Here is a 15,642-nt window from a genome sequence, read left to right as displayed (position 1 = left end):
CTGTATTATTATTTTAAGAATTTATACTTATCTAAAATAAAAGCTGATGGCTGTTTCTATATATATCAGAATCACAGAACAGTTTGAGTTGGAAGGGACCTTTTAAAGATCATCTAGTCCAGCCTCCCTGGAGTCAGCAGGGATACTTTCTGTTAGATCACATTGCTCTAAGCCACAATCAACTCTAACTTGGATGTTTCCAGAGATGGGGCATCCATCACCTCTCTGGGCAATTTGTTCCAGTACCACACTCATAGTAAAAAAGCCTTCTTCTGATATCTAATCTAAACCAATCTAAAGCCACCACCCCTTGTACTGTCACTACATGTCCTTGCAAAAGTCCCCTTTGGCTTTCTTGTGGGCCACCTTTGAGTCCTGGAGATCTGCTTTAAGATCTCTCTGGAGCCTTTTCTAGCCTGAACAACCTCACACTCTCAGCCTGACTTCATAGGTAGCCCTCAGATCACCATTGCCCTCCTATTGACTTGCTCTGTCATAGATCCACATCCTTCTCAGCAAATACTGAATAAAAATTCAGCTAAAATAAAATTCAGATTAAGTACTTACTATTTAATTTTTGTTGCTGCCTAAAACTTAGGACAATGAAATGAAAAAAAAAAAAACCAAGGGAAATTTCAAACCTTCACAATAGATCATTTATTATTTTACTTTTGAAAAAAATATTGTAGTTTGCATGAAATACCTTTTTTTTTTTTTGCGTGACATTTATTTTTATTTCTGATCTCTTCTTTTTTATGCTCTCATTACATGTGATTTATTTCTAGCCTTTTCAGCCAAATTTTTTCCGGATCTCCCAAATCTCTGGGTTTGCTTGCAGGAGAAGATTAACAAATGCATAGTATCACAGAAAATTTAGTCACTTTAGCCAAGTTAGTTTCAACTTTTCATCACACAGCTTCTCTGTGCTGCTTCTGTTTGTGCAATTAGGGTGGCTTGTGTTACCCATCACTTTCAATCCTGGCCTTTGAAGAAATAGCTTTTTCTTTCTTTCTTTCTTTTTCTTTCTTTTTTTCCTTTCTTTCGTTTTTTTCTTGAATTTTTTTTTTAAACTTACAAGATATGCCTGTCAGTTTTCTGTTCTTCAGCAGAATTTGTGGATGCTTTGTATTCTGTAGAAAAACTCAACTCTTCCAAAAGCTGGGCTTGGTTTTGGTCTATTAAAAAGTATTGCATCATTCTTTAGCTAGGGAACCAGGGAAAACTAGAACTAACCAGCAAAGTAGTAAAACCAGCAAAAATATTCTATGAAGAAACTGTATTTTTATTTACTGTTTTTTTTAGAAAAGACTTCTGACTGCAGCTAATGAGGAAGATGGTGTCATTCCTGACAGTTCATTTAAAATAACTCAAATGAGTTGCTGTGCGCTTCCTCATACTGCTGGAAAGATATGTCTTTCAGCTGTGTTTTCCCAAATAATTTTCCTATTCATCTCTTCTACATTAGTGTGTTTCTACTGAATACCTTTAAAACCAGATTTACCACAAGGTGTGTGGGCTTCACATTAGCTGTGCTGCCTTTTCTTCTCAGAAAGCCATTGAAGTAGCAATATAGAAGTGTGCTACTTAAAGCTGTACACGAAGTAAAAATGTAGGATTTCTCTTTTTTACCTCTTTTTCTTTTCTTTTCTGATTTTTATTTATTTCATCCAGAAGTAATCCTACATACCATCTTGCTTGAGATGTCCCTTTCTGGGGGTGTTGTTTTGTCTTCAAGCCAGTGCAGCTTTTGGTACATAAATCTATTTGATTGTGTGTATTATTGTCTACAACATATATATTCATCCTTTTCATGCTCAGCCCCACAGTTTGGCTCAATGTGGTTGTTTTAATGAATATTTATTTAATTATTTATTATATTACATATTTTCTAACACTGTGACTGGATTAGATGCTGGGACAATTTACTGTCCACCAGCCACAAGACCAGGTGTTGCATGGTCAGAGACACTTTTCTATTTCATTATTTCTCTTGTGTTGCAGGGTGCATTTTTTAAATTGGTAAATACTGTCAGTCTTGAATAACTTTTAAAACTAGTTAATTAATGTGCTAATACACCGTATACACATTCAGTCTCTTTTTTTTTCCCTGTCACTGTGTTTGGTTCCTGTATCATATTTGGTTATTTCTTGGGTTTAGTGTTTTGAGATAGGCTGGACACATTCCTTGTTAATCTGTTTTTTCACTGTTTTCCTAGTTTGTGCACTCCAGTGCTTGCTTAAATTGCAGGTCTTCCTGTCCTTGTTCTTTCTGCTTGCTTTTTTGTGCATGCTCAAACAACCTATACATGTGATATTTAATTTTTTTTTCAGGCATAACAGCAACTGAGGAAGGGTGTACCAGTTGGGCAGTGCATTGATTGGGGCTGTGTAACTCTAGTCAAGAGTGAATGCAGTATTTGATGTCAGTGTACCAAAACTTTAATTTTAATAAAACACTTACTAACAGCCACAGAATTTGGGAATGGGCTGTGAATATCTGAAGAAAGATAGTTATTTGGCCTTGTATAAATATTGGTTTCCCTTTGGCAAATACATGCTGGTAATATATTTAAATTTTAGATTCACAGTATGGATAATAATTCTCTAGTTTAATAAAATGTTTAAACACCACCAAGTAGTCAAGGTTCAGTATTGTTATGGAAACTGCATAGAAATGGCTTCTTATGCTGATGTTTTATTCATTTGTTGAAGGCAAGGTTTCTTTGGTAGTTATCAGTTTCTAATGTAAAGCTGTTAGAAGGATATTTATTACTTGCAAATGATCAAGACAGACTGCTGGGAATATTAACCCTTCATACCTGTCTTAAGGACAGAAGTTAAATGATTTTATTCGGCACAGAATATTTATCCTCAAAGGAGGCTCATGATGGCCATGTGCCTAAGACACTATATTATGAATTTTCATTTAAGTGGTAACAGTTGCTGACGTATTTTTAAAGTTCTGCATTACAGTGTACATTTTACTTGAAGCCTAATAAAGGTATTGAATTAAAATGTTTTGGTATCATATTAAACTTCTCAAAACAACCATCTTTGCTGCGTGGCAAATAAATGTGATTGTTTTAAAGTCAAGTGTTATTTTTCCTCACTAGCTCCCCAACTAAGGCATCAGATTTCCACTGAAAAAATATGTTAATCTTAAGAAGTAAATATAGATAAAATTTCTTAAAATATAAAAAGCTAATATGCCCAAACTTAAAAGTATTTTCTTATACTTTCAGAGGAAAGGATATGCAGGCCATCTACACTGGCCTGGAGTCAGCTAAGATCATTGCTTTTTGTAATGCAAATATCTTTCTCAGAGTTGACTTTTTCTGTTACACTGATTTCCTTTTTCTCCGGGCCAGTTGTTCAAACCAGCTTGAAATGAATGTCCCGTTTTACAGGAAGAAACCTCAAGCTTTTGAAAATTACAGATGTGGAACTGTATTTACCTTTGGAAATGATAAAAGGGCGTTTGTCACTTGGAAATGAACAAATAAGCACACACAGTCTGCAAAATCTCTGTTAATATAGTGTGCACAAAGCACAGTTTGATTTTACATGATATGAAAGCAGGGGGCTTAGCCAGTAATGCCCAATTTAAAACAAAAAGGTGATTTTTGGAACTGAGTTTTTTTCACTCCCCCCAAAATAAGGTGCTGCTTATATCTAGATTACATAATTTATGTAAATTTTTGATTTATTTTCTCAAGTCAAGAATCCTTGTCTCAAATACATAGCTCTAGGACAAAAATGTATGTATGCAACATATTAATACAAGCAGGACTCGTGTAGTCAGCCTGAAGTGTTAAAAGATGATGTGATTCCAATCAGCTGCCATTCCTCAGTTGTGGAAATTGCCACCCCTGGTCAACCTTTACAAGCTGCCCTGATGCTCAGAGGTTTCAGTTACCTCTGATAAGATGTGTTCTGTTTAAGCAGGTTATTACAGGATCAGTGCCTTTACAGTTAAGGCTTAGTTGGAGATCCCACGGGCTATAGTTGTGCTGTGGGTTCTCTCAGTAGCCTTTTACAAGTTTGGGTTTTTATTTTGTTTAGCTGCTCATGTTTCTCATCTGGAGAATGTGTCTGAAGAAGAAATGAACAGGCTCCTGGGAATTGTATTGGATGTGGAATATCTGTTCACCTGTGTCCACAAAGAAGAAGATGCCGACACCAAGCAAGTTTATTTCTACCTGTTCAAAGTAAGCTGAACTTGTGGAGTATCTGCTCAGATTTTTCACTTTCTCACACATAAGCCAGTTTCATTGCCACTCGGGCGTGCATTGACTTTATCTGCCAAGACAGTTCTTCTCTAGGATGATACTCTACTGAGTAACTGTGGGCTGGATGTTCTGGTACTTGCAGTATTCTGATTCTTATTCCAAAAGTCATCCAGAGGATTGAGGAACTGACCCTGAGTCCTTCACTGACCAGGAAGAGTCAGTTAACATGAATGGTGACTTAGCTGCTTGCATTTCCTCAGAGGAGCCTCTTGCACGCATTTCAGAGAAGGTGATTTCACAGTGAAGTTTAGTAATTACAAATTCAGATGATTAAACAAGCAGATATATAGCCAAGAGAATTCCAACACTGCTCACAGTGTGTTGCCCCCTTGTGACCTCCATTGACTCTCTGTATTAGACTAACTTTTAAAAATTCATGTATTTTTAACAGCTTTTGAGGAAGTGCATTTTACAGATGGGAAAACCTGTAGTAGAAGGATCTTTGGAAAGTCCCCCATTTGAGAAACCTAGCATTGAACAGGTAAAGATTCAAAATGTGGGTTTCACTGGTGTGTGGTGGGTTTTTTGTTGTTTATTTATATCTATTTAAATTTTATTTTGGATGGGGGTTCGGAGGCTTTGTTTGGGATTTTTTGTGGTTTGTTTTTCTTTTTGTAAATATAAGCACTGGTTTTGAAAACGTGGCATTTTTTAGGCCATTTGCAGATGTTTCTGTGTTCTGCTCAGGACAAAACAGGGGGCTATAGGAGGTTGTTCTTGGTTCTCCTTTTAGTGTTTGTACAATAGTTACATTATTTGTATTCTATTTCTCATCACTGGTCTTAGGCTTTAATGAAACTGACTTTTTTTGTGGGTTCAGAGAATTAACTTGAAATGCTACTTTTATGTGGGCAGTTCTAGTCTCTCTTTGTTTCAAGTGATGAAAAATGCTGTTGAAGTTTTGAAATCCAATATTAAAATGAAGCTTGCCTTCTGTATATCAAGAAAAATGTTACAGTCCAATTCAGTGAGATCATAGCCTTCCCTTTCAAAGGGTACACAAGAAAAAAACAAAGCTGAAACCAAAGAATAATTGAGGCTTTTGTGACTCTCAGTACATAAAGAACATATGACAAACTCAGTTTTTGGTTAAGCAAGCTCCTAAGAATGCACTCCTGGCAGACAAGTGGGCCCATGAAATCCAGTGAGAGTATGCAGAGGCTCACAGACCTCGCTGAAACAGGAGCTTGATGTTTTCCCATCCGTGGATGAATGGATATTCTATTGTTAAGCAGGATAATTTAAATGTGAAGACTGCTACTTGTAGTAATTATTTCTTTGCAGCTCTCACTTCTTACCATGTAGGAAGATCAAACCACTTCATTGCTGAATTTCTGAGAAGTCTTCACTTTAAGTTCTCCTTTGACTATAAACAAAAAATGTGTATGTAACCCCATAGGCTCCTAATCTGTAAAATACACTATTAAAAATGTTTTGTACAATGCAGTTTTTTGTCCATTTCTTCATAATGTTCAAGTTGCTTAAGAAAATAAAGCATAGAGATTAAAGGGGAATTCTTCTTACATCTTATTTTGAAATAATTTTCCCTTTAAAGAAGGCCAGTATTTTCAGTTCTGTTTTTGGCAGCTCAGCCATTCAATCAAACAAATTGTTTGCTAAGCACTGGTGTTATAATGGGTTTATAAAATATATGTATTGCAACACTTTTAGTCACCCATTTTAATCATGTTCAGTAGATTTTTCTTCAAACTGGACAGCATCCAAAGTGCAATGAGGAGACATGAGTGTGAAGTATTAAAACTTCTTGAAGAAATAATGTGGTTTCTAGACATAAACTTAAGTAGAAGTCTATAAGCCCTAATCTATTATTTAAAGGAGTTGGTGAGTTTTGAGGGTGACAGTTGATTTATGTAAAGATGAAAGCCTACCAGAGCTTTTTCTGTTCACTGACTTTGAAAAGAAAGGAAAAAAAGAATTTTTTTCTTTCTCTTTCCATCAGCTGCAGAGAGCAGGTTAAAAATACCTAGATGTATCTCCTGCTGTGTACACAGGTACCAGCCCTGTGGCATCTGCATGAGTAGCTGAGCAAGGAGTTCATGGTTTCTGATATTTCTTTTCTTTCCCTTTTTCTGATATTTCTTTTCATTTTGCAATGCAAATTCATGATCAACATAAAGCGTGAAATATCGGAGGATGCTCCTGTAAAATTTATGGTTAAATTATTAAACAGAATTTTCTTACTTTTTAAGGGTGTGAATAATTTTGTGCAGTACAAATTTAGCCACTTACCCTCGAAGGAAAGGCAAACAATAGTGGAACTGGCTAAAATGTTTCTGAACCGCATTAACTACTGGCACCTGGAGACACCTTCTCAGAGAAGACTAAGATCACCCAATGATGATATTGCAGGCTATAAAGTGAATTATACCAGGTAATGCTGCTTTTGCTTGTTGGGAGTCTTCCTTACAAACAGGGCATGTACAAAAAAAGTAAACCAGTATCTTTATGCCATAGATGGAACCTTGTAAATTCTTGCAGCCATGGATTTAATAGGAAGACCTAAGGGTTTTAGTGATACTATATCAGTTTCACATGCATCCTTGGGTCTTGAGATATGCTTTATCAGCCAAGAACGGGGAGTAGGGGCTGGAACACTTCTAACAATGCTTCTGCAAGGTCTGTGTTTGTGAAATGCTCTCAGTCTTAATATTTGAGCCTCGTGTAAGTTCCCTATTTATTATTCAACTTAAAAAGAGAGAAAATAACACTTAGCATTGTAAAGCATTACTGTTTGAAACCAAATCACAGAGGAGTTGAAAAATCAAACTAATTTTGCAAGTGTTTGAATGCTAAATGGGGAACAGATACTGCTAGGTTCCTTAAAACTATAGTTCTTTTTATGACCGTTTACTGCACTATTAGAATTTAAAGGAATAACTGAGTCGCTGGAGGATGAAGAGCTAAGATAAAAAGACATGTCTCTATTTATTTTCTTTTTCTCACGGGAGTAGTGCAGTGCCTTTTTCAGTGAGCAGTTCAGTGAGAGCATTCCAGGGTCCTGCTGGTCAGGCAGCACGTAGTTATTAACCTCTGTCAGCACGCTGTTCTCAGGAACTCAGGAACATCTCTGCTGGCCCAGGGTGAGCACCACCTTCTGGCTGCTTTCCTGGTCGCCTTTCCTCTCACACACCTCCTCTCCACAAAGGAGAACTGCAGAACACTTAAAATCTATGGTGCTCCTAAGACTGTGTTTGGTGGGTGTTTGACCTCCATTTGTTTGTGATAACTGGTGTCAGCCAGGGGTGATTGGAGTTAAATTTTACTAGGAATCAATAGCTAATTGGTTCTGGTTGTTGGCTTTTTGTTGTTAATTATTTTGTCATTTGTGTTTTCTCAAATTATCCTGCCATAGTCCCCAAGTTCTCCCCACGACCCAAAGTGCTCTTCTCACCAAATCTCGCTTGTCATTGTGAGCTTCTCTCTGTGTTGACTGAGGCATTGCTCAGGGTGCTGCTAGGCACCATGGGCACACAGGAATTTTTGTGAATTTCATTTGAGAACCTGAGGATTTGAATGAAACTATCAGAATTTCACATGCATTCTTGTGTTCTGAGAGCTGTGCTTTATCAGTCAAGAACAGGGAGTAGAAGTCTGTGAACAGCTCTATCTCACAAGTCTTTTGCAACACATGTTTGCAAAGATTAAGGTGCAAGAGTTTGGGAGAACATTTTGAGACAGGCTGTACTTTGGGTCTGGATGAGGAAATGTGTGCAGGATCCAGCACAGTATGTTTGCATGCAATTCCTAATATTTTCTTTTCATTGCTGGAGCTTTCATAGTGGTTATGGTCTGATTCAGCTAAAACTCCAGATTCCAATGACTGTTCAATTGCACACAGATATCAAAATCTTGTTTATAGGATTAACAGATACTGTGATCTACATAGGCAGTGTACTCCTGAGTAATCTCTTTGATACCATAATCTCTTTTCCTAGAAAAGAAACATGACATGCCGTAATTTTCCTTAGTGCAAAGTTTTTTATGGATGGAGATACTGGTAATGAAAGAATAACAAGGCAGGGTATGATGGGAAGAAGCCAACTGGTGGAAGACCAGGGCAGGAATCCAGTTGGATTGGGATGGAGCTAGTTAAAAGTGTCATCCATTTGGCCTCTGAGTGGGGAAAGGTAGAAGTTTAGAGGGTAAAACAGGCCATGCTAAGGGTCTTTGGAGTCAGTGACAGGAGATATGAGAGGCTGAATGGATGAGCTGTGAAGAGATTCCCTGACATACCCATGAATTTTCTGTAATTTATGATTATTGTCTGGAACAAGAGCACTTTGTGTAAACTAGACTGCAGCAAAAAATAATATATGGAAACTTAAAAGTACTTGGTTGTCATTTCTGTAAAAAACTGGGCAATATAAATGCTGCTTAACTCTGTCCAGCCTTGTAGTGGAACTGATTTATACAGTCATATAGCTCTCAGCTGCATTATAAATGATGTGGATACTGGTTTTATTGCATTAAGGAATATATTGGGTGGTGACAATTATCTGGCTTTTTTCCTCTTTACAGGTGGCTTTGTTACTGCAATGTCCCTCAGTTTTGTGACAGTCTACCTCGGTATGAAACCACCCAGGTTTTTGGTAGGACCTTACTTCGCTCTGTTTTTACTGTAATGAGACGTCAGCTGCTGGAGCAGGCCAGGCAAGAAAAAGACAAACTTCCTCAAGAAAAACGAACACTAATCCTCACTCATTTTCCAAAGTAAGTGGTCACAGTGTGCCTGTATTCAGAGGTAACCAGCAACTTCCTTGTGGAAAGGGAGAAATTACCTGCAGCTTAAAATAATTAATCTTTTTATTCAGTAGCAACTAGATACTGCAACATTCTTTACTGCCATAACTTAGATTAGTGTACTTTATGTACACAACTGCTTGTTTTGTTTTGTCCTAAGGTTTACTTTATGAAAAGGATTGTTCATATTGCTGGGGGATTGTGCTTTTCGCCTATTAGCAGGTATTGTAGGTCAATCACTTTCTTTCTCTATAGTCCTTGGAAACATTGTAGGTCCAGACTTCCAAGAACACGCTCACATCTGCTTTGGTGATGAAGCATTAAAAAAAGGCAGCATTTTGCAAAGTTTATAAGAATTTCAATTTAATTCAACATTGTAATAGTGAACAAAGTAGTCACCCCACCCTTAGAAGAGATGGGTTTATTAGAGAGGAGTCAGTATAAAACTGCATAATAGAATCCTAAACTCATAAATTTCATACTGACTATCTTTTCCAGTACTGGAATGCTGATGACAATCTCTCACAATAGAACAGCAGTAATTACCTACAGGGGTATTGAAACATGCTCAACTTTGACAGTCATTACTTTCAAAAATTTTACTGGTGGTAAAGAGGGGTAGTGATGATGACAGGATCATTCATTGTAATGAATTCCTTTTGAAATAGTGTATCACTTAAAAAATATCCTTATTTTACAAGGGTAGGTTGGTTCTCCAAATCATACTTTAAAACCCTGTCTCTCCTAACAACAAATGAACTGAACCTACAGAAGACCTGGTGGCACTGATGCTATCTATACAAGTTACTGTGTTGGGCCAGAAGAGAGGTTAGAGCTCAGGGGAATGAAAAACAACATGAACTTTCCTAAGCAAAATAGAGTCAGGATTCATTGCTCCTCCTGTAATGAATAATTTATTTTACCACTTTGAAAAATATGCACTGTCTTTGGGGTAGACTGTTATGGATACAGGCCCTGAAACAGATACAAAAATGACTTGACGCCCCATTGATGCAAGGAGCAGATTTGTGGAGGAAGCAGGTGTGCATATGCCCCTGTTTCCACTGCCTTTTAAAGCCTTTTGCAGTGATTTGAAAAGCATTATTATTCACTGCAATTCCTTCTGATGTTCTGCTGGGGAAAAAAAAAAAAACGAGTACAGTTTGCAGATGATCTGTGGGAAGCATGAATAACGTTTTAAATCTTTCATGGGCTGTACTTATCTGAAGCATTTGTCTTTCCTCTGGCATTGTTCTGAGTGAGCCCTGCAGAGGACCTCTGTCTCAGAGGATGGAGCCTGGTATTGGCACAGGGCCCTCCTCTGCCCTGGGCTCTCCTTTTGGGCAAAGGGAGCACCCAGGGGCTGTGTCTGTGCATACCTAGAAAGGAGTCCTAACAGGGCTGAAGGCAGAGCCTCTGTCCTGCCTGGAAATGGAGCTTTAGCAAAAGTTGAATTTGTCCTTCTGCTCTGTCACAGATGGTTAGCTCACTGTTACAAAATTTTTAGCCATTATCAGCTGTACAGACAGCAGCCAACTCTACACATTGCTTAGGTATGGCTGTCATATATACAGTACGAGTCTGTCTTGGTCCTGAAAATCCCTGTCCTGTTCAGGGAAGTTTTACTCAACAGTCCTATTGGTTTCAGCTGAACAGTTTCTATACATACAGAGGATTCCAGAGAGTAGAAATGTGTCATGTCATCTACTGGTCTGAAAACCCCTTTTGTGCAATGTAGGATAAGCAGTTGTCTTGCTGCTGGGAGGGAATTGGTGTATTAGCTCTGAGAGGCTGAGAGTGATCTGTAGAATACAATAATGCTAAGAGAGATTTAACATCGTGCTGTTTCTGTAGCTGTACCAAAGTAAGGTCAAAAATACTGTTATGCAACCACAAACATGCAATTAAAAGTTACAGCAGGACATTTAAAGGAATGAAAATATCTTCCTAAGAGCATTGTTAGTAACACTGGGATTTTATCAAAGGCAGAAAACAAATACATCTGCAAAATACTGATTTTGCCATCATTTTATAACATCAATCAACTCATAGCTTTCTCATTAGTGGAGTTTTGTTCTGTAAAAGTAGTTTGTAACTCTTTTTCTGCACTTGCAAATTAGATAACTTGTTTGTAATCAGAGGTAAGGTTTAGTAAGTGAAAACACTCTACTGAATTATGATACTTTGTGTCTACTCTGGCTTGTGATTTTTGCGCATGTGTTTTTTTTTTAATAGCATTGGCCAACAGCATTTTCTTACTGACTTAGTAAATGTTTTTAATTTAAAAACATTGCAAGTACTTATTTTGAAAAAGAACCTGTGTAGAATGATCCCATTAGTTGTTATTTTGCCTGGTTTTGTGCCTAGGTTTCTGTCTATGCTGGAAGAAGAAGTATACAGCCAGAATTCTCCCATTTGGGATCAGGATTTCTTGGTGTCCAGTTCCCGAACTGGCCAGCTGGGAATCCAGACAGGTAATTTACATTTAGTGATGTATAACACACATGAAAACTGCATGATTTAGAACTAATGTGGGGCTTATATGTATGTGTATATATATATATATATATATATATACTAGAAAGAGAGAGATGTTATATACTAGAGAGATGTTAGTCTGTGACCTTTTAAAATAATAGTTTCCTTCTCGTAATTGGTGAAACAACTTCCCCCTTTATCGAGTTTGATTTGTCCAAGCAGTCTTAGAGCACTGTAAATTGGACAGATGGAGCTGAATGATGAGATTTTGCTTTTCAATAGAGCCCTACAAAAAACCTTTTCATTAAGCGAAATGCCAGCAGGCTTGGCAGGTATGTCAAAGAAGTTTGCTTTCTTAGCTTTTGCTCAGCACTGCGATACAATGAAGCCTGATGTTTGCAATCCCTGTTATCCAGCAGTCCCCGCTTAGGCGGAATTTAATTTAGAAAAATACACTGTGATAAAGCTTTAATGTCTCTACTTGTGAACTGGTGGCATTGCTCTGTTGCACAGTGTTCACTGTTACTTTTTGGGTGGTGGGTGTCCATCTTTTTGGCAGTCTTTCCATCACCAGAATGGGTTCCATGGCCTGGTTTTTCTTGTGGTTTTTTTTTTTTTTTTTTATGTCATTGCAGTTATCAGTCCACCTCCTGTTGCAAGATCTATTGCATACAGTGCGAGTCCTTCATCTCTGGAGCAATCCAACAGTGGTAATATGAGTCCAGCTTGTAAAGTTTCTTCTGCCCTTGACCCAAACTTAGGTAATGGAGAAGGAACTTTGCCTTTTGACTTCTGTTGACATTATCAGTAGTTGCAGTATATGGTAACATTTGTCTTCACTCTACATTAGCAAACTTGAGGTATTTTTGCTGAAAGATTTGTGAACACATACCTTTTTCTCCACTATGGTAATGTTTAACTAACAGAAATCACAACTATATTTGCAAAAAACCCAATTGGTTTGTTGAAATTAAATTAAAATGGGAACAGGTCTGGTGGTGTCAGAGGTTTTTGAAAAATACTTTTCTTGGAGTACATCTATTGTAAGCCATGAGGAGTGGTTTCATTTAAATGATGGCAGAGTAGAAGGGGCCATCACATTTGGGTTTTTTAATCTTCCAAGATACTGAAAATGAATACATTTGAGCAGTGAAAAAAACCACAGCTATACCAACTAGGTTAAATTTAAAACCTGAATGAGGTCAGGTCAAAGGTAAAAAAAAAACTATGTAAGAAAAAAAGTTGGTGCATAAATCCTCCTAATAAATTGGTTTTCAAACACCTCAGGATTAATGAAGCTGTCAAGAGAGGTTGCTAGGTCAGAGAGATGATCCCAAGCTTGTGTAAAGTGAGTCCTCAAGGAAGGAGAAAAACCAAAACCGAAGTGAATTTTTAGTCTCAGTGTTCACTACAGAGAAACTTAGGGCAGCATCTAAACTGCAGTTTTCCTTAAGGTTATTTCTCAACTTGTCCCTCAGAAGTGGAATGAGTAGGATGATGAGTGGGATAATCCTCAGCTAGCAGCTGGATCTCTGTTACTGTACCTCTGCTAGTCCTTGGTGGACCGTTCTATAAATTTAAGTAGTTTATTTTGCTATATAATACATTTGGCTCTGCAGTCAGTAGGGCAGTTAATAATTAACTTGGTATATTTTGATTTGGAAATTTTATATGGCTTTTAAATATGTATGACAGACTGTATGTGCTGCTTGGTTTACAGAAGAGGTGAAGGGAATTATATGATGGATACTTAGTTCCAGTGAATCCTAAAAGGGGGGTTTCATGTTATCAAGAAATAGGCACTGCAATTTGTCTATTGGGCACTGACCTTCCAAGACAGCTGTGCAGGGGTTCCATGCAGAGGATTTTGAAGCAAAAAAATAAAACCAAATAGTTTAACTGTGAATTCACAAAGGTGTAGTGGAAGGAGAGGTATTATTTTTCTGCTTCATGCTAATACCCCAATGCAAAGTGAAAATTGAGAAGTGATAACTATTTTTCAGATTTTATTTATTTCTCTTTGTCTGTGGGGATAAAAAAACCAAAAAACAAACAAACAAACAAAAAATCCAACTAAACTACAGCATATGACAGAAGTGCTAGACTTCATAGTGCTAATGTGTGGCAGTTTGGTTATTTTAATTTATCTGAGTTTTGTTTTACAGGGGAAAAGAGAAAAAATAATGAACCATATTCACTGGAGGATTCAAAGAGACCAAGGGTTGTAGGAGATATCCCTATTGAGTTAATCAATGAAGTAATGTCAACAATTACAGATCCTGCAGCAATGCTTGGGCCAGAGGTGAGATATGACTTGGTGCTGCAAATGGTCTGTTTGTGAATGAGGGTATGATTAGGTGAACAAAAATTTCTGGTGAAATACTTCATTAACATGAAAAATAGTTCTACCATTTTCTTAATGTGTTGTGTAGAGTTAGCAAAGAGACTTGTAAACTATTGATAGTAAAAACGTAGCTCTCAGGTTATCCTGTAAGGTGCTTTTGTTACAGAACGGTTCCAGAGTATGCTTTTTTACTGCTAATCATAGATACAGCTCATAAGATAAGGTTAAACAGGGTTCAAGAATTGCAGCAGAATGAATGATCCAAAGTTAAAACCTCTCTCTGGTGCAGAAACTGATCTAAACTGTTATTTGCTCTGTCTTCCTCAGTTGCTCATTTTTCGCCTGGAAGAGAAAAACAAACATAATTGCAGAATTGTGCCATGTACAGAAGTGCACTTTTTTCCCCTTGGCTGGCTTTTCCTCCTTCTGTTCTCTCTGCCAGGCTATGTTTTGCCAGCAGCTCATTTGCCAAGATTCAGCTAGAAACTGCTGAAGATTTGAAACCACCTACATTTCTTATTCAAACTATGTACTGTGACTGATGGCTCTGCATATTACAAATGCTGTGCCAGCCTGGCTGTTGGGGCTGGCAGTGACTAGAAACCCAGCAGCCAAACTTTGCTCAAAAAAGTAAACAGTATGTGCATACAGAGATGTTTTGGCATTGTAAAATGATCTTGAAAAAAATAAGTTAAATAAATTTTCTGCATTAATTTAATCTGCATTTGGATATATAGATGCAATTGCTAGATATGTAACAGCAAATTTTGTAGGAATTAAAATCTTTTTCTTTGGCTCTTACAGTAGTGGCAAAGATAGTGGAAAGCAATAATAAAATGAAAAAAAATTACTTTTTCTACACTGCCATTAAAATATGTGATTTGCAGTACATGTAGGCGAATCCTCAAGTCATGCCCAAGCTGGCTACAAGTAAAGAAAATATGAAGACTTAGTGGCATAGACTTCAACTGGATGAGTGCTATCCCTCAAGGGGTTTTGGAACTTTTTGATTCATAACCATTGTTATTATCTAATCTGTATCAATATAAATTCAGATTGGTCTTTCTAGACTGTCGTGTACACTTACATCTGGCTTATTTGGTGGTGTCCCTTCTGCAAAGGTACATTACAAAGGCACTCATTGGCAGTTCTGTTGGAAAAAGAGGGTGGGTTTTATTGGTTTGTTTACTCACAGGCTGTTCTGTCAGAGGATGTGAAATCTCAAAACTGTGATTTTGTTCATTGTTTGTGTGGTACAGACCAACTTCCTCTCGGCACACTCGGCCCGGGACGAGGCAGCGAGGCTGGAGGAGCGCAGAGGGGTGATTGAATTCCATGTAGTCGGCAACTCCCTGAACCAGAAGCCCAACAAGAAGATCATGATGTGGCTGGTTGGTTTGCAGAATGTGTTCTCCCATCAGCTGCCTCGAATGCCGAAGGAATACATCACCCGCTTGGTCTTTGATCCGTGGGTATCCTTGGAGAGATTGACTCCTGGTCAATCTAATTGGGTTGTACCCAAATGCCATCTTGGTGGCTGTATTAATAATAAGTGGATTCTTGTTGTGGGACTGTGCTGGGTTGTCATTGGCTGGATGCCAGATTCCCAGAAAACCTGCTCCATTGCTCCCCTCCTCAGCTGGACAGGGAAAGTTCAAAGTTCTTGGCTAAAAGGACAGGGAGTGATCAGTCACTGATAAGTATCACAGACAAAATAGACTCAACTTGGGGAAACTAGTTTAATTTTTTACAAATCAGATCAGAGTAGCG

At 37.7% G+C, this 15,642-nt stretch overlaps 1 protein-coding gene across 1 annotated transcript in view; it reads left to right on the top strand.

The window, feature by feature from the left end:
• The window catches only part of KAT2B (lysine acetyltransferase 2B), a 40,871-nt gene that overhangs the window by 10,663 nt on the left and 14,566 nt on the right, over positions 1 to 15,642 (top strand). The window contains exons 3-10 of the mRNA XM_021538055.2: positions 4,063 to 4,208; positions 4,681 to 4,770; positions 6,500 to 6,681; positions 8,829 to 9,020; positions 11,418 to 11,524; positions 12,164 to 12,289; positions 13,694 to 13,830; positions 15,132 to 15,340. Of these exons, the coding sequence (XP_021393730.1) occupies positions 4,063 to 4,208; positions 4,681 to 4,770; positions 6,500 to 6,681; positions 8,829 to 9,020; positions 11,418 to 11,524; positions 12,164 to 12,289; positions 13,694 to 13,830; positions 15,132 to 15,340 (1,189 nt within the window). The remainder of the gene's footprint in view (positions 1 to 4,062; positions 4,209 to 4,680; positions 4,771 to 6,499; positions 6,682 to 8,828; positions 9,021 to 11,417; positions 11,525 to 12,163; positions 12,290 to 13,693; positions 13,831 to 15,131; positions 15,341 to 15,642) is intronic.

Source organism: Lonchura striata, chromosome 1 (assembly GCF_046129695.1).
Source record: "Lonchura striata isolate bLonStr1 chromosome 1, bLonStr1.mat, whole genome shotgun sequence".
Taxonomy (NCBI): Eukaryota; Metazoa; Chordata; class Aves; order Passeriformes; family Estrildidae; genus Lonchura; species Lonchura striata.
The sequence above is the reverse complement of the archived record's forward strand: the minus strand, read 5'-3'. Positions and strand labels throughout refer to the sequence as shown.